The following is a 25,859-nucleotide window of genomic DNA, read 5'->3' as shown; positions in this document are numbered from 1 at the left end:
ACTCTAATCGATGCTTTCTTGTTTTGACGTGCAGCAAAGCCCTTACAAGCTTTTCACAAATCTGTTTGGAATCAAGAAAAGCCAGGGGAAAAAAAAAGATACTTAATCAATTCAGCTCTAATTTCTGATTTGGAGAAAGAGGAAAATGTGGCACTGTTCCCATGAGAAAAAGGAATAAAAATCAAAACCCACTTCTGTTTAGCTCCTTCTGATGGTTTCCAGCATTTCACTTGTTGCTTTTAACACCTTAAAGTACTGCATGAACAGGCACGTCCCTAAGACATCTCCATCCTCTTCCAGCCAACTCCTGGATGCACAGGCCTCCCTTCTAAATAAATGTGACTTCTTAGGAGTTCCTTTTTTTGTGTGTGTGTGTTTGGTTTTTTTTGTTGTTGTTTTCTTTTTTTGTTTTGTTTTCTTTTGTTTTCCCAATGTTGATACTTCACAGACTCAGTAAGCCTCAATTTTGGCTAAACAGTATTAAAGCTCCACTTTTCTTCTGGAAGTGTCAGTGCATTTTTTCTGGAGAAGCAAGGCTTCCCTCTCACAGACACTGCTCATCCTGACCCTCCACGTGTGCTGGGCAGCTCAGCCTCAGGTGGAATTCTGATCACCCCACAGGCAAACCCTTCACACCCCACCCCTACCGAGGTCACATCAAATTGTCATCAGTCAATCCACAACAATCAACACCCCTTATCAGCTCCACAAGCAGAAAACAGAGTTTTACACAGATTTCTCCAGCCCCAGGGCAGCTGCAGAAGCTCCTGAGCTCATCCCTGGAATTTGGGGAGAGCAGGACCATTGCTCTTTTTTTCTGAAGTGCATTTCCCCTCTTCTCTCAGACTTTGGCAGCTCTGGTGTGGATTTTATTGCTGGCATTTAGAAGAATAAGTGCTCCCTGCCACACAGGATGGGAAAGGTTTCTCCCCCAGGGAACAGAACACAGAGACTGATTAAGTGAGCAGCAGGTATTTAAGAACATAAAAAATATTGGCAGGTGAGGGCTGCAGCTCTCTCTGAGCAGGAGCTGGTGCAGGAACAGAGCTCACCTGCTGGTTTCCAGCAGGGAACAGCACTGGTGAAGAGTAAGTCCTTCAGCTTAGGATTTTTGTACACTTTAATAGAAAAAAGGCTGAAAAATAATCAAAACTTGCTTCTCCAGAGGAGTGAATCAGATGTTCCTGTTGGGTCTGTGCTCCTGCTGAGCCACACCTGGGGGGCCATGCTCCATCTTCCCAAATCCTTCTGCAGAAATTGGCTAACAAAAAACCAAATGATTGAGAGCAGGCACCTGACTTCAATAACATAAATTAGCTAACAAACTGCATTACCTGACTGGATTATTTGAACATTTTAAAGGCAAAAAAGCATAAATAAGTTGGCCAAAGCTGTGGGCCAGACTAACAAAGCCAGGACTACCCAGGTCAGGTTTGCTCTCAGTCCTGTTCCAAGATCCACAAAGGGTGTTGTTCCTTCACTCTGGTTAACCCTGCTGTGGTGGAACTGAGACCATCTGCAGAAAAACATCAAATAATTGGGATTTCTGTTCTCTACAGAAGTGTCCACACATAGAAACTGCTCAAAAACAGCACAAAAGAATGAACACATGACAAAACTGCTGAAAGAACTTAGGAAAAACTGCAGAAATAGAAACTATCTTTTACACATAAAAGACACAACCATGGGGTCTTGTAGTGATGGCATAGAAATTTCCTTTATTTTTTACAAAAAATACAGAATCTATATACTTCAAAATCATTTGCCATCACTATTTAAACTTTTAAACTTATAACCGTTATTTGAAGTGCTTTACTATGAAGCATTTTAAAATAACAGTACAATGTCATAAACAAGTTTATCCAAACATAATGAGGATATTTTTCAAGTAAATCCCAACAGCTAGAGAAAATTAAAATGAGTCATTTCAGTTGTATTTGATTAGGACATCATTCTATCACTGAATAAGCTTAATGAAAACAGTTTCTAGAAGTTTATTGAATTCTCACATCAAATATTAGACTGTTGAGTTGGACAAAAATAAAAATTAGCTGTGAGAGTATCACACAGTCCTATCAATTATTTTCAAAGCAGTCTTGGCCTCCAACGAAAAAAGAAAAACATTTTTGTGCAGCACAGGACAGCCTTGGGACAGCTCATTCTAGAACAAGCTGTGAGCTCCTGGGTCACACTGTGCTCCTGTACAGTCCCTTAGTCTTCATCTTCATTTGTGCTGCAGAGAAAAAGCAACGGGTTTGGCTTGGGAGACACCTCCAAGAAATTTCCCTTCCCAGCAGCATCTTCTGAAAATCTGTCAGGCTCGGGTACAGGGTTTTCTTCTTGTTCCTGTGAAATGCAGCCTGCAGTAGCCAATCCTTCAGGCTGCTCTGAAAGTCTCATTGCAGACTGGATTTGCATTTCTAATTCTTCTATCAGTTTTCCAGGAGGAGTCGTAGATTGCAAGGAAACCTTTGATTTTCCGTCCCCGACCTCCATCGCCAAAGCGGCTGTGCCCTGCCTCAATCCATTACAGTCAATAAGTGGAGCTGTCCTCTCCTCCTGCAGCGTGCCTTGGAAAGAATTTATTTCCCCATCTTCACTGGTCGAGGACTCCTGCTCATCTGAATCAGAGCCTTCTGTCTCAGATGATGAAGTGCTGCTGGATTCTTCAGAGTCACTTGTCTCCGACTCGGAGCAAAGCAGCTGTTGCTTGGAAACTGTGCCAGCAGCTTTTAACGCCTTCTCTTCCTCCTGTACCAGCACTGCTGCTGCTTCCAGCTCTTCCAGCTCCAGCCCCACGTGGGACTTGCTGAGCGTGGATTTCTGCAAGGACTCACAGAGTGCAGCCAACTTTTTTGACCTTTAACAAAGAACAAGATATGTTATTGAACCTGACAAGCAGAACTTTCCCATTTGATAACGAGAACACCAACCTTAAACATTTCTTTCATTTGCTTGGTATGCAAACAACTTTCTTCTGCAACCCTGATTGTAAAAGTGGATGTTACAGGAAGAAAAACAATCAGAAGGATTCCTACTTACAATTATTTAGGGTAACTTTTCCCACAAGGTTAGACAATATCCCACCGAAAGGTTTTGAGGACACCTTCCTGAAAGATCCTGCTGTGGAATGCTTCAGCAGTGCACAGGGAGGGAGGAGAGATTTCAGAACAAACCTTTTCAGGTTTGCTGTCTTTAGCAGCCCACTCTGCAGCAGAGGGCTGGCTGGATGAAGTTTATGTGCAGCAAAATCATTTTGGTTTCCTACCCTCCCAGAGATATCTGTGAAATGCATATGAGCCAGGAGAACATTCTGATTAGTGATCCAGGCTCCTCCTCTCCCACCCAGCCTGCTCACCCACGATCACAGGAGATGTTCAATAACTCTGGCTGAGATGTACTCCACCCTTCCCTTGGAATTCAGCTGAAATAGAATTCAGCAGGAGTACCAGGACCATTGAGATAGATGTCCCTAATAAAGCAGACACACCACATTGGCTTCCAGTCTCTGGTGCAGCCCCATCCATTTCCTCGAGGGCTGGAAGCCAGCACGTGCTTTACCAGGAAAGGGCACCATGGATTTATAAACAGAGACTGAAATTAAAGAGAGTGCCTCGAAACGGAGGGGGGTGAGGGCAGAGGGGAAAACGGGCATAAAAACCCAAACATACATCCTGTTTCTTGTTGTGGAGTTTTGCCTCAGACTATCAATCAGCTTTTCACCACTTCCTGCAGCAGCAGGTCTGCAATAAATCCTGCAGTAACTGACTGGGTTTCATTTCCTCTGCCAGGGCTGTGAACCTGCAAGGCACGACACACTGACACTGGAGCAAGGAGCTGGGGATGTAATACACAGCTCCTGCAAGGCAAAAGTTAAAGTGCTTGTTCTCTCACTTGAATGATTTTAAAGATCTTTATATTCTATTTCCCAGGGGGCATAATTACTCAGTATAACATAGATGCTTCCACTTTTTTTTTTTTTTTGCTCCTAAAGGAATTGCATTTTTAAGTGGGGGAAGGGAAATTCAGTGCAGCTTCTTACACATTTTACAGACAGGGCAACATTTAAATGCTTTAAAAACTTGGAATAAATCACACTAGACTTCCTTAGTTCAACCCACTGACCAGGAAACTGTGAAATAATTTTCCCAGAAGTAAAGCAACAGAAAACAATTTCTATTTCTAGAATTTTCAAGTCTAAAGCTAAGAATTAAATGCAACATGATCCTACCAGCCTCTAATAAAAAAAAGGGGCACCAAATTTTAAAAACGTATTAGAGTAATGTTTTCTTTCTGGAAACTTATTTCCATTTTTTTGTCAAGGACTTGCATTTTTCTTGAAAAGTTTGGGGGATTTGAGAACTTGCCAACTTAATTGGGAACAAAGCAAGCATTCTCCCTGCTCCATCAGAAAAGAGAAAGGGAAAGAAGCCAAGTGATGCATTGAGAGGTTCATGGAGCCTTGCAGGTAGGTGGGGACAGAACAAGTGGCTGCAGGGAAATCTGCCTGCTGGGCACACTGGGGAGAAGCTGATTTACACCCCAGGTGACAGGAGTTTATATCCCTTTCAGAAAGCATTTTGCTTTGCTTTTCCAACAGCCTCTTTCCTTCCTTCTAACTGTCTGTGCACGTGCCCCTTCCCCTGTGAGAGCTGCTCAGACCATCAGGGTTCAATTCCTTCTCCTCCCCTGTTCCTGCCTGTCCACAGCCACAGGAGCTCGTGCCCAGAACCCTGGTTTGTCCCATTTCATGTGGCTCCCTTTCATTCCACTGACCCCATGAGTAACTCCCCACACACCCTCTGCCACAACCATTTCCCCCCAGTTCCCACTGCCTGTCTCAGCCCTGCTTCTCTGCTGCCATTATGACAGAAAAGCAATTTTCAAAATCCTGCTTCTCCTCACACTTCCACTGTATCTGTCAATTTCTATATGCATATTCTATAATTCTATTCTGTAATTCTATATGGGGTTTTTTTGCTTTTTCCTATTTTTGCCTAGTTTTTCTAACTTTTCATGCCTATTTCCCTTGCTTCAGATTCTCAGTCCTTAAAATCCTCTCCCCCTACTTCACTATTTTCTTATGATGCAGTTTATATATTAAGATACAGAAATATATCACAGAACTGCACCAGGTATTAAGGAGTTGTATGATATAATGTGCTTTTGTCGCATTAATAAATACTTTGCTGTGTCCAGGTTACCTAATGCCAAGTGTTAAGAAGAAAACAGACTTGTTTGAACACACATTATGCTACTAAATTCAAAGTGGTCCTGCTGACAGATAAAAGAATGATCTCCCTAAAGCAATTAAGTTGGTTTTTTAACTTTTGGCCACACCAGGTATTTACTGTCCCTGCTCACTGCAGGGAGCTGGACTAGATGGCCTTTAAAGGTCCCTTCCAAGCCCAAATATTCTGACTATATAAACTCTCATTTCAGTTTTCTCAATAGGTCAAATGTTTCTTCCCAACTTTCCTTCTTCTCATCCAGTCTCCATCAGAATCTACAGAGCTCAACTTTTAAATATGAGACAAACTCAAAACTGTCACCCTTAACAATTTTATAAATAAACCCAAAAAACTCTGCTTCCCAACTCTGCAATCTTGTATTTAAAAGAAACCAACAAAGAACACTTGAAGAATGGGGTTGTTTCTTTTCTGCCCCTGTGCAAGGGACTAAGAGAATTACAATCAGCCATGAGTTCATCTCCTTTAAGGCAATTATCTAATTTGAAGGACAACCAAGTTTCAGGAGTGCATTTCACATCAGCCTTAAGAAAAGGTGGCAGCACTCCCTGGACAAAAAACAAGGCAAACAGCATAAAAATCAGCATGGAGATGCTTTCAAAGGGAGACTGTGGGTCTCTGAGCCAATGGTTTCCCAAGGTGAAAGATAAGCAACAATTCAGGAAAACAAAAATGAGACACCAGAAATGAGATCTTGTGTATGAGAGACCTGCAGTAAACAGGCCCTGCTGTTTCCAAAACCTTTTAAGTAGTGTTTGAGAGATTAGACAGCAAATACTTTAATTTTTCAAGTATGATTAATGGAATCCATGATTACTTTAAGACATGCTCATTCAGTATGCACATTTGTGGTAATGATATCTTATTATTATGGTAATAGTGTTCTTACATAAACATGCATAATAGGTTTTAAAGGTGCTACACATGATAATTATTAGTTATCACAATGTCAGTTGCTTAAGGAAAATGTTTAATTACAGGTTAAACTGATCAGATGCATGTTTTGTTTAATGCATAGCTTTGAGGAACAGATAAGAGAAGCATCTTGGGGCTTGTCCATGTAGTCTGGAATTAAAATTCCAAGACAGAACTACAGTAATCCTTGTCTAGGCACAGGAGAGTTTCTTCAGGTGCTAGAAGAAGAAAAAAATCTTGTTCTACAGATCTTAGATTATAAAGGAGTGAAACTGGGCTGAAAAGAACAAAGAATCAAAGGAGATTTAGCAAATAAAGGGAGATGGACAGAACTCTGAAAAAAATAAAAAGAGGATTATGGCAACAGGAAAGGGAGATCATTAGAGGTTTACAGCAAAGGCCACCTGTGGCAGCAGGAAGAGAAGAGCTGGTGATGGCACTGATGGCAGGACTGGGACATGAGTGACAAGCAGGGTGGGAGCAGAGCAGGACACAACTCCAGGTAAAGCCAAACTCCTACAAGCTCCAGTTCTGCTTTCTGTTCCAGGGAGTACAGGGAGCACAGGATCTGAAGAGTCAAGATAGCTGTTATCTCCAGAACATAGAGCTGTGAGGAAGAAGTCTCACTGCAGACTGACATCAGGGATTTGATTGTTTTCAAGGAAGTTTTCACATAAGCTGGAAGACAAAAATCAACCCAGTCACTGACAGTAAAAAACAAATGCAGGACTTGGAGGGAGGAGGGGGTACATCCAGCCACAAAATCCTCTCATTTTTCCCAAATGATGAAGAAAAAAAAAAGCTTCTGTATACTATGTCCATCAGCCAGCACTATGTGAGGAAACAGGTTCAAAGAAAGAGTGTTAATAGCTCAGACCTTCCCATCTGCCTGGTACTTCCCTTACATGCAGAACCCTTGTTTTAGCAGTTATGTTAAAAAAGACCAAAGAACTCAAGGAGAACTTGAAAATATAAAAATCAGCAATCTGCTCCTCATTCTGAATGATGCTGGTACTGCATACTCAATCATGGCAGGGGAATTACAGATCTGAAACACTCTGCAGATTATTTGCAAACATGGGAGTGAATGTCACTGCCCAGAGCAGCTGTGGCTGCTCCTGGATCCTGGGAAGTGTCCAAGGCCAGGCTGGAAAGGGCTTGGAGCACCCTGGGACAGTGTAAGGTGTCCCTGGTTGAAACTGGCTGATCCTTAAGGCCCCTTCCAACCCAAACCCTTCCATGGGTCTATGAAAGATTCACACTGGCAGCACAGCTTTCCAAAGCTGCAGTCAGTAACATCCCACTGTGGAATGGAAAGTGACTTTTCTGCACAGGCACAAGCTCCAGCTTGCTTTTGTTTTTGTAAACAATAGAAGGATTATTTCTACCGGCTCATCAATTTGGCTTTGCATTCACAGATGCACACAAACATCTCCTGTTCTGAAGTACTCAGTGTAAACAAGGTGTAAGACATGGCACAACCCAGCCGAGTCTCTCTGGTATCTCCCCTGGCTCATCCCAGCCAAGTGACAACTCAGAGCTGCCAGGGCACATCGAGCTGCTCCTGCCCCAGCACAGCAGGAAAGGAACCAAGCACAGGACCCTCAGTGTCACAAACACTGACAGCAGCTCTGCTGGCCAGCCTGGTGCTTGAATGGGACCCAACTGATCTTGGAATGAAGTGATGTTGCTCACACGTGGTTAGGGCCCACTCAGTGCTCCAGTGGGAATCAGTGCTCTGTGCTGCAGGGCTGCCAAGCCCTGTTTTAGAGTGTGAAACACTTTCCATTAATTATCTTTAAGCCTTGCAGGCAGGATAAACAAGTCTCAGAGGCAGCAGAGCCGTGTCAAGCACAGACGTGCCTGCGGAACGAGCCGGGCTGCGTCCGGCCCTGCAGCTCCTCGGGACGCATTCAAACATTCAAACACCAACCAGCAGCCTGCTGTGCCACTCTGCAGGGCTGACACATACAGAAAGGGCTGTTATTTAACTTATCTCCACTCAGCAGGAGCTCTGGACACACAGGATCCATCTCATAGTAAAGCTGCTGCATTAAGCAAAAGGCTTCCTGTCTGCTGCATCACAAGAGCCTTAATTTTCTATCTTTAACACACAAGGAGTTACCAAGTTTAAAGAGAAAGCATCAGGCTATATTTACACCACCTTTCTCCATGAGGCCTGGCAAAACTCAGACTTAGCAGAGAAAGTTTCATAGACAGCCTCTTTCTTTGATAAAGCAGATAAGATATCAAACAATACAACCAGACCAGTATCCCCACTTTAAATGTGCTCCAAATTACATACCTGGCAGCACTGCTTACAATTTCCCACAATTATTCATTTAGCCAGAGGCACTGCAAGTATTAAGACAATTCTAGAGTTAATATTATCTCAGACATCACCAGATATTATCCCAGAGCCTCAGCAGTTCAGATATAGAGAGTGTGCAAATTTACTATCTGCGAGACATTGAAATGTCAGTTAAAACCATAACAAAAAATGAAATTTTCTGCCTTGCCACCTAGACTGGCAAGGACAGGCTGCAATAGGGCATGACTCCTCTTTCTGCAGGGTCTGTCACTAGTAAACAAAAGGGCACCTGCAAAGGGACAAGCTTTTGTCGGTCTCATTTCCCCTGCTCACAGTGGCTCTTGCTGGATTCCATCCATCACTGTCTTCCAGCCCAAGCCTTATCTGCCCACACATCAGGGGTATGAAGAGACATTGTTCCAGTCTCCAGACAATGCCAGATGAGCTCCCCACGGAGCCCTGTCAGGATCCTGATGTACATTCATATCCCTATGGCAGGAAGTCTACAGCTCAAGTTCTCTCTGAGCAGAAGGCTCAACAAGTTACAGCCAAACACAGAAGCAGAAGATAAGAAAGTGAGCTCATCCAAGAATGACACAGCTGGCAAAGCACCCAGCTAGCCCATCAAGAGGAAAATAAATTGTGCTTTGCTCTAAAATTCAGATGCAGCTTCTATCTAGTCTCAAACAGCTACCGGAGCAACCAAACTGGTGATCTTTGGGGAAAGCTTGAAGCTGGTAACTGAGATCACCCTGGTCACTGATCAGCATAATCTGAGAGACAGGGGTGGAAGATAAAGCAGAGGAAAGGCACATTCAAAAAATGGCTGTAACAGACCTTAAACTTCAAGGGTTTAGCCCAGAAGTAGCACAACTCCTTCAGCAGGGCAACTAACAATAAGAAACATCCCTCCACACCTGATGTGCACTTTCAGGCAGCTTGAAAGAAAAAAAAAGATTGAATTCTTATGATACAGAATTGACAGACAATTTGACTTTAATAAAATATTCAAGACATGAAAGAGTCTAGGTTTGATCAGGCCTGACTGGTAAGACACAGGAGCAATAATGATGATGGCACTGAATACTAAAGCAGAATTCATTAATGCAGAAACAGCTCGAGTCAACAGACACAAAATTGCATAAATGGTCCAACAATGGGGTTAAATCACAAAACCCCTCCAGTTCAGGAGAAGAATCTTTACAAATGGACATTTAGGTGCAATAATAAGAAACTCATCACACTAAAGGCACCATCCATTTGCCCAAACCACTCTTTAAAAAGTCATGGGTTACAAAAGAACTTGAGCCTCAGAATCTGCCTAGAGACAAGAGACTAAGGCTCAATTACACCTTTCAGAGTGTGTTTTATAGCATCTCACATATTTCATCATTTATTATTTCACTTTCAAGGTTATTTATAATGAGTGCTTCAATTATACACTAGTCAGTGACCTCCAATCATAGTGAATTAGCTTTGAAAAAGCAAGTTCAGGATCAGAGAACAAAAATACTCCAAAGGAAGTTCTGAAGGAAATTCAGAGCAGAAAATAATCTTGGAAAGTATTAATAGTGCCACCCACTTTGCCTGTCATGCACACTGCTGTATTACAGACCATGACAACAACTAACTTCACACTGTTTTTACTGTTCAAGTACCTTATTACAGGCTTTTACCCCAATTCCCCACAAGTCTGGGCAATCTGTGCAAAGATTTTATTTCGCCCAGATCTGGGAACACAACTATTCCTATCAGGCTAAAATTTAATGCACAATACTACCATGAAGTTTAAGGCATGAACTGAAAAATACACACAGCACCCAAACCCTTCCATGGCAGCAAAAGGCTTTCAGTCAGAAGAGCACAGAAAATATTTTAAAATCATCAGAAAGATGAATAAGTAACATCTAATAAATTTCTTTGCAGCCTTTATTAGCTGGTTAGCTCATCATAGCCTACCTGCCTTAGGAGATCTGAAAGAATCACAGAAGAGGTTGTAGAATTAACAGAGATAAAAACAAACAGCACCATCCAACAGTTTCATGTGCTCAATTTATTATACACTTTTATAGTAAGAGGGAGAAGCCATAAATAACTCCATTAAAATCTCATTAGCTCTGATCAATGAGTACAGAAGACAATGGAAGAATGTTAGTAAAGGAAAAACAGGATCTTTTTCTTCAGAACTTAGGTAAAAATTGACCTAAACTTTAACTAATCTTCTACCTTATCTGCAACAAAAGACAGATGAGTGTAAACACAACAGCAAAACCACAACATTTGTTCACAGGAATTAGCCCTGGATTAATCACTGTTTTCATAGGAAAGAAACAAACCACCTCCCCAGCACATCAAAGACTACTTAATTTCTAAACTTCAAATCAATACTCAAAAAAGTAAGTGCTCAGTCTGTGCAAGATCTTTTGTGCAACTGCAGGTAGGAATTCATGCTTTCTATCTATCAAGATGATGGACTCTGATTTTTAGCCTAAATAACCTAGCTTTGCACAGTTACACTGTCCATGTCCTTACTGACTGTTAAACATTTCCTTTCTAACAGCTCCTGGAAACAGCAAGCAACTTTACCAAATTTAAGAGCAACTAGAATTTCAAGATCTTTGAATTCCTAGATATTTCATGAAAATAAGCAGAGGGATGAATAATGAGACTCCTGGGACAAGGCTGGCAGGACACAGTTATTGTAGGAGGCCAGGGCAGGCACCCAGCTGATCCTTGCTAATTCCAGCTGTGGATACACCTCGTGCCTGGTGGAGGTGTCAAAGGATGTGGGGAAGGGACAAGAGCACAAGGCTTGGGTTGGGAAGTTTATAAAGTCTTTTTTCCTCTTTTCCTCCCAGATAACAGACAAAACAGACTGGAAAAGCATTCCCTGCACAGCAAATCTTCACTGCAAACAGGAAAACCTCACTGAAAAATCAGTGCTGAGTTCAAAAAAGTCTGGAAAATGCATCTGCCTGTGAGCAATATGCCTCCACTTCAACTGGAGAGGAGCAGAAAAGCTGAAATGCAGCACCAGGAGATGATTCTGGGCAGGAGAAACCCCCCTTCTGTGCAGGTGACAAAACACAGCCCTGCCCCATAAACAACGGCTGATGGGGAGAATCCAGCAGGCTTAAGGGGAACATAAAATGCTTTAATCTTGGAATTCTGGCTTTCAAAGGGCATTACATGGATTCTGAAACCAAGAGAGTGATGTACTTACACTGCAATCCAACTGGCAGTCTTGTAAACATGAACTGCTATCTACATAGCTTAAAGTATTACAGTTTGTTAACCATAAATCAAATAGAAAACAGCACCAGTGTTTCAATTTAAGTGACTTCTTTTATGTTAATAAGTCTGAATGTTTCAAGTGACTTTCCCCCCTTATTTATTCTGAAATTCCACAGTGCTTCTTTCATAATGAATCTAAATACTGCATGAGCTGAACTTCACATTTATAAATATTTTAAAAAAAGATGAAGCTTTCCAATATAACATCTTACTTTCATTACTTGGTCTTTTTGATAAGTTGAAGCCAAACAGATCATGGATTATAAAAGAAATCAAGTACAGCTTACTTATGTAGATGATATTATGAAAATATTCATAAGGGAAAACAGACTTGGAATTAATATTGCACTATAAAAAGAAACTGAAGAGTATTTATATGTTTTAAGTTTTAAGAATAGTTTAAGGGAGCTCTGTTGCCAAAACAGCTCCAGTAAGTTGCAGCCAGTCCAAACATCTAATAATGGCACAGCTTCCACAGTCATCTATGATAAACACAAATAATGAAAGATGAATAGATAACTCACCACAAAACAGATGCAGAGAGAGAGATTTTATAAAATGATAGTAATATTGGACGTGTTACAGAAATGGAACACTGAACTGTTCTGTATTAGCCCCATTTCCCTCAGGTTTCTTTGCTGCCATTACCTAGAATTTGGTCGTCACCATCACTGCTGGTGATCTAGGAAAAAGCCCTTCTCATGCTGCAAATCAGACAATTTGTGTTACAGCGTGGGAATGAAAGGTACTCGCACAGCAGGGCAGAAAATGTGAATTTTAGTCTCAGGATAATGCTAGCAAAGTCCTGTATTACAAAAATAACAACAATGGCAGGGAACAGGCTCAAAGGCACAATTACAAACTTTACTCCAACATGATCCTACCCCTTCACAATGGAATTTATCCACCAAACACCACAGTGGGGCTGATCAGAGTTTAACTCTTCCACTGCTCCATGGCTGTGACTGATACCCGAACACCTGAAGGGAAAACTCCACCTGCAGCCCCCTCACCCTCAGTCCATCCCCAACTCACTCTGAAAAGGAAAAGACACCAAACCAGAGCATCCTGCAAACTGCTGGCAGGAAAGCAGATTTTTGCAAGGGCCTGGAGTGAACAGCCTGCTCCCAGCTCCTCCCACATCCCCTGGTGTGCTCGGGCACCTGCTCCCAGCTGCTCTGGGCCACCACTGAACAAGGGGGGATGGCTTCAAACTGCAGCAGGGCCCACTTAGGTTAGATTTAAGAACAGTTTTTAACAATGAGGGTGATGAAACACTGGAAAAGGCTGCCCAGAGAAGCCGTGGCTGCCCCATCCCTGGAAATATTCAGGGCCAGGTTGGGCAGGGCTTGGAGCAACCTCACTGCAGGAGGGTTGGACTGGATGCCTCTAAAGGTCCCTCCCAACCCAAACTGCTCCATGATTCCATGATCATGCCTCATAGCCATAATTATTATTATTAAGCTAGCTGCTGAGCAGGTTGGAAGCAAAGCAGGAAGATGTTCCCAGCCTGGAGCTCAGCTTCCCCCTTGGAGCAGAGCTGCACATTCCACCTGCTCAGAAAGGCAGCGACTGCACGAGCTCATCCTTCCCCTCATCAAACCAGAAATCCACTCAGCTGAGCTGAGCAGCCTGAACAGACACAGATCACTGACCCTTCTGCAGGCACACAGGAACTGCCTCCCAACAACTTTGGAAAATCAAAGCAGTAGCCTGAGGGAGGAAAAAAATGGCTTTCTTCTTTGCCTTCTCTGCCCACAGCAAGGTGCATTCAGACACAGCCTGAAGGAAGCTGAGCTATAGAAAAGTGATGGAATAAATAGGAAAAAACAACAGAGGGCAGGAGAGCAAAAACATCAAAGGAAACTGCAGCTAGCAGCTGGAAGGAAAGATTAAATCCCTTGTTAAAAATCCATGTTTTACAGAGCTTGCTAAAACATACATGAGAGGGAATTTCTGGTATAATACACACCTGCCTATCACCTTTCTGAGCCCTCAGGGCAGTGTTTTGCCTTAAGGCTCTTAGGTCAGTGCACTGTGTTAGCTGGGTATTGTTATTTACAAGTGCTCTGTGTGCACCTCCTGCTTTACAGACACCTGAAGTGACAGCTCAGGCCTTAAACAAGATGCAGGACCTAAGGAGAAGCACAGGCAGCAAACAAACAGAAACAGTATTAAAAACATGCATCAAAACACTGAAAGGGGAGACACACAGAATGTGCCTGCAAATTATTAGTTACTCTTCTTAAATCCAAGAACTGGGATTTAAGGTGTAAGAGCAGATGACCTGGGATGAAAATAAATAAATTTGGGGGTTCTACCAACTCTCTGATGAACTGGTCAAGTCCTTCCTAAGCTTTACAGAAAATGATAGCATTTCCTGTTTTGGGAGCATAATAAACAGCTCAGAATCTCCAATACTTCCTGCATCAGACCCAGAACTCAGGTTTGAACCAAAAGGTGTTTATCTGAGCTGTGCAATTTTGATAGAAACAAGTAAGACTGTACAGAATTGCCCAACAACACAGGAAGAATGAGTCAACTCAATTACTTTTCACCAGGAAAATGTGAAAATTTATTGCTGTCTGAATTTTTCCTGTTCAAAAAGACTGTGTGATTTTTTTTTAATACAACTCAATGGCTAAAACCTGAAATCTCTCCCATCATACTTGTAGACAATTCCTAATCAACCTTTAATTTTCTTACCAATGCACTCCTGAGTTTATCTGGTGTCTTGGCATAACACAGGTCACTCAGACATTTACATTCATGAAGTATTTTCCCCCCCAATCCTCCCCATTTTTCAACATATTTTTGAACAAGCACTAGAATCAGTGTTTTAACACAGTCTTACAAATGATGCATTTTAAGGTCATGCCACTTCCTCCTTCTAAGTGATACTACTCTGCTTCTTCAGCTGAAGTGCACTCACCCTCTTACCTGCTCAGGTTCAAACTGTTCTCAAGCATGACCCAACCTATTTTTCTGAAGCTGTTGCCCTCAAATGTCTTTTATTCTCCAATCCATAACTGTGCTCTGCAAGCTTTTACCGAGTGTGTCATTTTAGACTCACTTGTATTAAAACGCCCATTGTTCAAATAAGCACTTATGGCCAGTCTGGGGCAGCCTGGGCAATTCATTTTACACTTTTAAATAAATAAATAACATTTAATGCCACAAAAAAAAAATATAACAGGACACATTATGTACTTTCTTAGAGATTTTTAAATATGCATTAAATTCATCTCAAAGACCATCTGAAGGAGCCACTCATTATTGGTAAGAGCAGCTGGGACAGCTCAAAGTTAATTCAGCACTCCAGGCCACCAAGGAAGTGAATGGGAAGCAAACCCAGCACAGCACGAGTACTCCAAGCAGTGCTGCACACTGCACTGCCTGCCAGCAGCAGCAATGCCAGCTTGTAAAACCTCCTAAGAAGGAATTACAATAATTGGGGATTGTAGTCCTGAGCTCCAGTAATTGGGGATTGTAGTCCTGAGCTCCTGAGCAAGTGCTTTCAGGGCAGTCAGGGTGCAGCCCCAGCTGCCTCACCGTGTTCCAGGTGTGACCACAAACAGCACCAAGGTTTTGGGGTTTGTCCTTGTACCTGCATGGCTCTTACCAAAGCAGAACAGCAAAGGAAAGAATAGCCTTCAAATTAAAAATCTTCAAAATAGGAGGGTTTTTGTTTTGCAGGGAAGAGGGGAAGAGAATTATGTGGCTTCAGTGCATCCCGCAATGACATTATCATTAAAAAGCTACAGTCAAAAATATAATCCTCTCACTACAAAACAGATGAAGTTAAGGGGTTTTGGGGTGGGGTTGTTACACTACCAGATAAGCAAACACAACAGGCTACAGCAGAACATAGGCTAAAAACACATGCTAATGGCAAAGCTGCTTTCAAAGCAGCACCATGAAAGCCATTTGGCTTTTCTCTGCACCACACACTCTGCAAACTGGAGTTTTTATCAAACCTGAAACTACTGCAGCCTCCACTAAACCAAGGCTGCCATGGGCAGCAGTGAAGGTGAAGCCAAAGCCAAGGCCAGGCAGAGCAGGAACAGCTGCCCAGGACCCTGTAACACAACACCACGAGGGGCATTTTCCCTCATGCCTCAACTGGATGAAGTGCTTTAAACGTGCTGTACAAATCAGATTAATCCCACAGAGCCAAGAGGCAGGATTTTCATCCAGAATATATTACTGCTTATGCCTTTGTTCTTTGGAATCAAGGCTGCTGGATCCAGGAGGTTAACAGCTGAAAATTAGCATATTCCTCTAACATTTGAGAATGCTTTAAAGCACCAATTCATTCTTATTATGTGTTAACACATTCCCTCTTCCCCCCATCACAAATCAAAAATTTAAAAAACTAACATTAGCAGTGCACCATTTGAAAACCTTTTAGGACAGTTTTGTTCCCAAATTCTCCTATCTGAGCTCAGTATTTTCAGAGCAGCAGAGGTGCTGACACTACAAGAAAAACTCCATTCACTCCTCATTTAGTAGTCCTGAGTTTCAAAGGTTACAATTAAACCCTTCCACGGAACATGGAAGTGTTATAAAGGTGAAATAGGACTTCATGAGTACAGGCAGGTTTAGATGGGATATGAGGAAGAAATTCTTCCCTGGCAAGGTGGTCAGACCCCAGCACAGGGTGCCCAGAGCAGCTGTGGCTGCCCTTGGATCCCTGAAGTGCCCAAAGTCAGGCTGGACAGGGCTTGGAGCACCCTGGGACAGTGGAAGGTGTCCCTGCCAATGTAGGGATGGAATAGGATGACCTTTAAGGTCCCCTCCAGCCCAAACCATTCTTTAAATTCATGAATATCAACCCTACAAGCAGCAAAAAAGCAAATAACAAAAGACTTTTAAAAGCCTGGCTTGTGTCTTTTCAAGTGTTTTGAGCTTTTCAAAACCCCAAAACACTAAAGAAAACAAAAATGCCAAGAAGAAACAGCTGCAAAAGTGGCACAATCAAGATATTTTCTACACACTTTGAAATGTTTCTCAAAGTTTCCCAGATTTTAACAAATAATAACCAAATCAAATTTCTTCAGTTTGCAGATAAATGATCCATTCCACAAATTATTTTAACATGCCATCAGAATTTATGTTAAAATTCTATTTACATTCACTGAAAGATCATATTTGACTGCAGAAGCTTAAACATGTTTATATGTTCCAAAGTATTTTCCCAAATCTAGCAAAAGCCTGAGGTAAAGCCAATGCAATGGACTGAAACTAAAATACTTAAAGTTGAGTTCTTTACTCCCTTGTGCACTTTAGGATCTGATGTGAGACAGGCAGTAAAAATCCTGTATCTCACAAATCTTTTTTTTCTCTCAAAGTCCTGGACTCCTTCATGCCTTTGCAGCATTACACTGTATTGATTAAACAAGGGATTCAGAAAACCTGGGGAAAAGAAAAGGGGGCCTGAGCAATCACAGTCGATCTCATCACCTCTGTGACATGCTGTGAATGTAATTAATCCTACATTTATTTAGGAGAAATTCACATCCTACACATCAAGCAGCAACTCCCCGCTGGCTTCGGACTGGGTAATTACAGTGTAACAAGGACAAGGCTTCCATTGTGAGGAAGAGATGAAAAGGAAAACAGACCTATGAGGCCAACCCACCTTTCAGGGGCTGTCTCACCTGCAAACCAGGAGAAGCAAATATGACACGCTCAGGAATATCTGATTTTAAATTAGTTAGTACCAATGAAGACAGCAGCTCCTACAGAGACTTTATAAATGCCACAAGGAATCCTGGTTTTCACTTTAAATCAAGGAGTCCATGGTCAAACTGGCATGTTACACCTACAGTCACCAAAATTAGCACCATCACATTTGTCTCAGGGTGCAGAGCACATATTTGTGAGGGATAACAAAGCAAGTTGCAGATACAGTTCCAGAGAACACAGCAAGGCAATTTAACAGCTCAGCTGCCACAACTCACAGCTCTCCCTCACTGCATGTGTTGAAGCTACTACAAAATACAACACAAACAATCATCTTTATAATCTTATGCTAAGTTAGAAAGTAGAAAAATACACATGGGATCAAACATTCTCTTGTACATGTCATACCTACGAAACTGTGAGAAAAAAACAACTGTACAACAGGCAGGCTGGATGGAGGAGTTAACCTGGTGTTGTGGAAGTCTCCCTGCCCATGGCAAAGGGCTGGAACTGGATGAAATCCACAGTCCCTTCCAATCCAAACCACTCTGTGATTCTATACTGAAAGCACTAAACCCTGGAAAACTGCCAGGAAGAGTCCCAGCTTCACCTCTGATTCAGGAACACAGATAATACACATTTACAAATGTTAAACTGGTACACATTTGAAGCTAAATATGCATGTAAATATTAGGTAAAAACACTTTAAGCTGCCATGGGCTGGAGCTGTTCCCTTGAGCAGGGGTGCAGAACTGCCTGTACTGCCAAGGACTCAAGGAAGCTGTTCAGGCTCCCACCCATGTCATGGCCAGCAGGCACATATGTACAACAGCAGCCAAAAAACCCCATGTGGATAGAGCCTGGCACAGAGGGGAACACAAAACACTGGAGAAAGACATCAGGCCACACAAAGGAACCTCAGCACAGCAAGAGACAGTGGGTAAACTGATCTGACTTCTCTAAAGGACACAGACTCCTGACAGGAGGGAGAAAAGCTCTCCTGCAGTAAATGCACACCTGGATTGCCCTGGTCCCAGCTGCCCACATTGCAGCCATCAACCAACCAGTGGTTTCCCCAAAACCCTTCTCCTCTCATTCATTCTCTTCTGCTTCAAGGAAGGTGTGAAAGATGGAGAAAATTCCAGACTTAGAACAAAAATTCAGTTCTAATTTCACCTGGGAGAGGCTGCCATATGGATCAGAGTGGCTTGTAAAAGCTCGGACCTGAAGAACAAAAGCATGCAAACCAGGCAAATTAAATTTAATTTTATTATGGAAATGAAAGCAATAACAGAAGTGACAGCAGGGTGGATGATAAGCTCACTTAGCAGGGGGATCAAATGAAGTGATGACATGTCATTATGACCTCAGGGGTTAAAGATGCAATTTTCCATCTGGCTGCATCTGGCTTTTCAACAGAAATGTTGACACCACCTGCTGAGATTTACCACAAGCTGCCTTCATAGGTCTTTGTCAAGCTTTTGTTACCCAGGTTAACATTTACTTTTCCCTCTTTTCTGATGAGTTTGACTGAGTAACATGCTCCCTTTCTTCAAAACCTAATAACACTTAAAAGGATTTACATGCCACCTTACACAGTGGATGGAATTATTAATAGTCACTTCACAAGCAGCTTGAAGGGCAATACTAGGAATCTAGAAAGCAGGTGAAACTGTCTTTAAGTTACAAGCAATAAGATAACATTTTAGCTACACTTGCTAATATCCTCCATTGTCTAAGACATTTTGGAATCTACTTTTCTCTTAGTAACAGGCACCTGAATAAAGTAATTTTTCTGAAAAAAAAAAAAAAACCTAAACTAAAAAATCCTTAGAATTCCACACCTAGCTGACTGTAGAATTCCATCCCCAACTGACTATTAGCCACCTGTGTGTGTTTTATTCATCATTTTCATAATTTCCAATTCCAGATACACTGTGCTTGAAATAAATCAGCTTTTGCCAGCCCAGTGACACATTCACTCATTCATCTAATTTACCCACAGCCAAACTATGATCTCAAACCAAATCTGTAATCAGCTATTGACACTCTGCTGGCTATAAGGATTTTGTTTCCACATGGCATATTTAAAAGCTAGTACCTACCAGGGGTGTTTCTCTTCATCTGGAATGGGACTGAGTGCTCTCTTTTACTGGATATATCCATTATGGTTTTGCCTGTGCCAAACTTTCTTCCTAAACCCAGAGACCTGTGCCAACACAGGTGAGCTGAAGAGCTTGTTTCCAGCTGGTTTTGAAGTGCCCAGATTCTTCACTAAAAAGAATCTAGAGTCTGTTTTAACTATGTAAACAGAGACCCCCACCTCCACCAGGAGTTTGCTGCTTACAGGGAAAGAGGAGAAGAAAAGGAAAACCCTCCATGGATTCTGAGATTATCCTCAGCCACAAAAGGACAGGAGGAAATGGAGACAAAGGAAGTTAATAAAGCCTGATGGAGCGAATAATAGTTAAGAAACAAAACAGGGGAAGCATCCAGACTGACTGGAGATGGAAATAACTTTAACACCAAAAGACCACCACAGTAACATCTATAAACACTTTCCCCTCCCAAATGTCTTCCACCACAACAGCAATTATAGAATCACAGAATGGTTGGGGTGGAAAGAAACTCAAAGGTCTCCTCAATCCACCTCCCTGCCATGGGCAGGGACACCTTCCACTGTCCCAGGCTGCTCCAGGCCCCATCCAACCTGGCCTTGGACACTTCCAGGGGTCCAGGGGCAGCCACAGCTGTGCCAGTGCTTCAGAGGGAATTCCCAGAGGGATGTCACAACCTTCATCCCTGAAAGGGAAGATGCACCACCCTCCTCTCCAGCTGCCTCTCCTTGGGGAGCTGGGACCCCTTGCCTTGAACAGACAAATCACCACCCTGTCAAGGTATGTCCTGAGTGACAAGTGAGCTTAGCTGTTCCCTTCAACACAAAGGAACAAAACCAAGTGTTCCCATTCCCTTTGCACTTGCTGAACTTCAAACACTGCTGAACTGCACAGCAATAACTGCAGCATATGCTTAAATGCTGTCCTGATTCAGGCCTAAAAATAGGACTGGGTTCTGCAGCTCCTCTCTCTCTCTCTCTCTTGCTCTCCTAATGACAGACAGCCATTGTGCCATGTCACTCTGACAATAAGATAGCTTAATTGCCCTCTTTCCAGCAGCTGTCAGTTCTGCTTAACTGGGACATAATGTGAGAGTCTGGGAGGAAATGTGTTAATCTATCAGTCACTTACAGCTACTGTGCATTTTCCTGGGCTGGATTTAAAGAAAACTAGGTTTATGACTGACTTGCTAGTCATTATATTCATTGATATGGGCAGCAGAGGTATTACTGCTTAATGACTCATTCCCTTGTGAAAGACCCATGAAATAACTTTCTCCTTTATTTACTGCACTTTTTCTACTCAACTTCAACCTGAATTTCCCCATACCTGGTGAATTTCCCACACATTTCAGGTGTGGTTGAAAAAGGGCTCTTCAAATTTGACACTGCAAAATGAACTGGCTGTTTCAGGAATTCAGCAGGATTTATGAATCAAAATGTTTGCAAACTCCTGTAGTTGTTTCAAAGTATTTTATATATTGTTACCTACCTAGGAACAGAGTCACTGAAAGCACACACAGAATAAGAATCAACATCTACAAACCATCATGAACAGCTATGAACTGAGGGGCTTTAATTCTCCAAGAAGTACTGCTAAGGTCACACCTCAACAGCCTGTGCAGGCTGCCTCAGTTCTGCCTCATTCCCCCTTCTAATCACAATTATTAAAAAATTCCCTCTAAATCCCCTTCACATTGTCTTCTGCACTTCAGATATTTTATCCCCCAGAGCCTCCTGTTAAATACAAAGACTATTTTAGCCACTGGTTCAGGAGTCTGCATTGCTGTATTAACAAATATGACACAAAATTACATTTTTTGTGTGTATATTAGTCATGCCTGTTCCAACTCACACCTTTTGTGGCTTTCAGAGAAGGCTGTGAAGATATAAAAAGGAAGGAAAAATAATACAAAAGCTGTATGAAAAACAGAGTAAATCTGACAAGAACAATATAAAGCTTACTAAGACTTGAACATGCAGCTTGCTTTAATCATTTAATCCACTTCCCACTGTTTTCCTACTGGTACTTTTGGTTTTAAGCCATTAAAACATGCTGGTATTCCAACCAGTCTGGCTGCAAACTACCCAAAACTCTGGGAATAAGCCATGCTGAGTCCATTAAAAGAACACAGGTGAGACACAGAAGCACAGGGGTTTTGTCTGGAGATGGCAAAGTCCCTCTTTCCTCTCAAGCAGTGGAAGCCAAAGCTTCCCACAGTGCCAGGGAGAGCTGCAGGGGCAGGAGCACAGAGCACACGGGGATTTGTGACACTTGTTCTGGTGTTAATAATCAATTGGTGCAACTGCTACAAGCCCATAAATCAATGCTCCATGCAGCTGGGAATGCTTGCATGTGCTGTCAGTTTTGAACTGCAAGCTCCTTCCAACCTTTATCCTTAAGTTATATAAGTGCAACATAAACATTTCTCTTCATAGGAAAGATCACAATAGAATGAGAATTTCCCAGAAGCTGTTTTTGCCAAAACCCCTATTAATATATTAATGAAAATTCACATTTTTATTTAGAATCCAATTCCTTCCTCCCTTCTCCAATGATGTCTCTGTATTTAAAAATGCACTGAATGTCTGCTTCTGTATCAAGAAGTGCTGGAAAGACAGAATTACTAAATGACAAAACTGATCATATTTCCACATATAAGAGACAATTTATTTTACTGATTATTTTACTAACATTTGTTCACAGATGAAGTATGCTAAAAACATCTCCCACATCAGCAACTACTGAAGAACTTACTTGACTTTCTGGATCCAGATGCAATAGTCTGTAATGAAGAGATCATTAAGGATGTAAGCAGGGTCACTCTCCATAAAAATCTTGTGAATGTCCAGCAGACACTTCAACACTGCAGCTTTCCCTGGAAACAGATTTTTGGTTTTGTGATTCACAAGAAATCACAACAGATCATCTTTATCCTCTCCCACCTGAGTGTGTTTAATAACCACAGTACCCACGACCTCCTTGGAAACTGGGGTTGATTCCCAGGCTGGGAACAGCAGCCCTGTAACTGTGTCCTTCAGCATTCACATCCCTGGGGATGGGGAGCCCCTGGATTCAGCAGGAATCTCTGCAGGACCAGAGCCTGCAGGCCCAGCCATGCGTGTAATTCTCCACAGCTGAAGCAGCCCCTTCCCCGAGCTCCTCCCCTGCTCCAAACTGCAGCACAGACAGGCAGGGCACCGTATTTAAAAGAAGCAAACTAAGCTGAAAAGCAGCTCACAAATCACATGAAGTTATGGCCCATCATCTCTCTCAAGAGGAGCATTTTTCCCTTTGTGCCACACAAGCACCAGTGCTGGGAACACACACTCACAGCAGGGCCAAGCACATGGAACTGGGAGAGGCAATGTAAGGATCACCTAACAGCAGAGCAGGGCCTGGAAGTAGGGAGAACTTTTCTGACTTCTGCTAGTCACAGAATAGTTTGGCAAAACGAAAGAAAAAACTCACTTCAGGTTCAGGAAGGAGCTATTTGACACACGGTCAGTAAATACAGTAAAAGATTAAAAATGTATTCTCAATCCACAGCCAGAACACTTTCTGTTGTCAGTTTGACTTTTCCTTCCTATGCAACATTCCAATTAGCTGCAATCTCCCCCCTTAGTTTTCTGATGACAGTTGCTAAAGGGTTAAATGCTGAGACACTTAAAAAAAATTATTTTCACCATTTAATGGTGGGGAAAGAAAACCCCACATTCAAATGAAAACAGCCACCACTGCAAATGGAATCTAATAACCCTCTCCCAAGAGGCTGGCTCCTCCTAGGCTATGAAACCTGAACAGGGATGAAATTACATTTTACAGATTTAGAGGAGAGGAGAAAAAAAAAAAAAAGGAAACAAAAAAGATCAGAACTCCCCCTGCTGTTCAAGCACAAAATTTGTTTGCTTATTTGTAATTCCATACTGAAAAAAGATACAGCCAGAGAGTGAGAGTTAAGGGTGAGGAAGATGGCAATAAGGAGGAGGAAATGGAGAGAGCAAATAGCCATGGCAAACAAAACAGAAAAAACCCACTGGTTTTGGAAACCAAGTCAGCAAAGAAAACCTAAAACCCCAAATATAACTAATAACTTTTAAATTCCATCCCCATCAATGCTCGTCAAACATCACTATTTTGACTAAAAAGAAGTGTGCTCTTTTACAAAGAAATGATGTGGGGAATTAAAATTTTGCTGATTTTTTTCAGATTCCAGCTGTCAAGCTGTCAGCCCAAACCATTTCCAACATCGACTCCTGTTACTCATCTGCCAAGTAACAATGTACATCAGTGAATGTTACACTGATTCCCAACTAAAAATGTCTTTCTTCATAAATTCAAAGTTTTGGATTACAGTAGCTTGATGGGTCTCTAATGAGAGGATGCAAATCTTGCCAGATTTGAAACAGGGAATCCTGCATCAGGCAAACTATCAAATGTCTGCTTTCAGAACATGGGCCCATGATATTTAACAGTTTTTGCATAGTAACAGCTCTGCATTATAGTGATCAATAAATAAACTGCTTTTTATGTGCAGGTGCTACTTCCTGATTATTCCAAAAACCCACTAGTTGTGTTTAAACCACAAATAAAAAAGCTTCCAATGTTTTAACAGGAAAGTAAGAGGTGTCTGCAGATCACTGGATCCTTCTGGAGCTCCTTGCTGAGAGATGACAGACAACAGCCTGAAACCTGAATTTTACAGACTCAGAAATCCAGTCCTCTTCCCACAGACTATTTCAAAATGAGGCTAAAATTTGACCCCAGCTCTGTATGTGCCATTTGATATGATAATCTGATTTTACACCATCATGAAATTCTACCAGCATTCATCCTGTGTATTTGGAAGGAAAGTTTAAGTCATATATCTCGATTTTACATTCTTTTTCCCTACAGACCTCTATGTGTTTTTCCACATTTTCAAGGAGGTGCATTCATCTAAAGATAAACTGAACTTTGCTGTTATTCTCTCTTTTTAATGGAACAGTATTCTGAAACATAAGGAAAGAATTCTACAAACTTTTAAATTAAAATATCTTGGTAATAACTTACCCAGTCAGGCAATATCTCACTGGATCACCGAATGTTCACTGCAACACCATTTTCCATTGTGACATTAAAATAAAAGCAAATTTCTTACCTCTCATGCACTATATCCTCCTCAGAAAAAGGCTGTCAGCACTGCATCACTGCAGTTTGGTTATCAAAATTTTCTTTTTCACACTTATGAACAGCAACATAAGGCAGTGCAGATAAGTGAGGAGGGACAGCATCCATCTTCCCCTTAAAACTTCACTCCCTGACTGTTTTAATGTCAATGGGATTTTCAATCAGCAACAGTTTTTGGCAGTAGTAAAGATTAATATTGCCATTTGTGTGGGTTTTTAATCCTGCAACTCACAAGCATTTAAAATAAACCACTGAAGCACTGCTTCTCAGTGATCCTTCTGTCCAAAAAATCAATCTGATGCTTTTCTCAAAGAAGTAACTCATGCTAAATAGAGAAGTTGCAGGTAACTTTGACAAGGCAAGGTATAAAGATGGTTTGTACAACTTCCAGTCCCTAAAGACTCACCCAGCTGCAGAATCATGACTGTGTCACTGAAGGCACGTGTCACCAGCTCAAAATGCCTGTACAGGGGATAGCACAGCACTCTTCTTCCAAAAGATACCAGGACATCATGGATGCTGGAGAAACTCTGTGTGCATCAGTGAAAAATCTGAATTAGTCCTTGTGCTTGTTTGTTTTCCTTTAAGGAAAAAATCCATAGCAGAATAGGAAGAAAAAAAAAGCACATTTTGATTTATTATGCCTCTAAAAATCTGTATTTGAATAGAAATGGAAATGTACATGTTAAATAGAAATAAGACACTGCACACTGAGTTTGCATGGCAAGATAACAGAAGTCCTGTACATTTTAGTGGTTTGGGATTAAAAAAAACCAAAGAGAACATGGGAATAAAGCATCTCAGTCAAGACTTTGCCATCCTTTAGATTAAAGCAATAAATTACATCTGTCCCACATTATTACATATATTAAGGAGAACCTATAAAAAGCCTTTTAAGAATAAAGGAAAATTAAATCCATATGATATTAACCAGATACATGTGTACATGTAAGATCTTTAAAAATTATACATGACTCTGCTTTTCATGAAAATTCTAGATATTCAAGACAGGGATAAATATACCTGCCTGGGGAGAACCGTTCATTGTCCTCCTTCATGAGTGAAGAACACTTCTAATTTACTCAGACCAGAGGCATTAAGCAGTTATTAAAGACTTTC

General features: G+C 41.7%; 1 protein-coding gene across 2 annotated transcripts in view; it reads right to left on the bottom strand.

Annotated features, from left to right (window-relative positions):
• Positions 1 to 1,730: 1,730 nt before the first annotated feature.
• SHQ1 (SHQ1, H/ACA ribonucleoprotein assembly factor) overlaps positions 1,731 to 25,859 on the bottom strand; it is a 38,344-nt gene continuing 14,215 nt past the window's right edge. The window contains exons 10-12 of one of the 2 annotated variants that reach the window (XM_009091193.4): positions 25,147 to 25,270; positions 22,329 to 22,449; positions 1,731 to 2,860 (exon numbers count right to left, since the gene is read on the bottom strand). In XM_009091193.4, the coding sequence (XP_009089441.3) occupies positions 2,212 to 2,860; positions 22,329 to 22,449; positions 25,147 to 25,270 (894 nt within the window). In that variant the 3' untranslated portion in view covers positions 1,731 to 2,211. The other variant, XM_030228121.2, reaches the window with a different exon arrangement.

The sequence above is a fragment of the Serinus canaria genome, chromosome 12 (genome assembly GCF_022539315.1).
Source record: "Serinus canaria isolate serCan28SL12 chromosome 12, serCan2020, whole genome shotgun sequence".
NCBI lineage: Eukaryota > Metazoa > Chordata > Aves > Passeriformes > Fringillidae > Serinus > Serinus canaria.
Note: the sequence above shows the minus strand (reverse complement) of the source record. Positions and strands in the feature narration are given on the sequence as shown.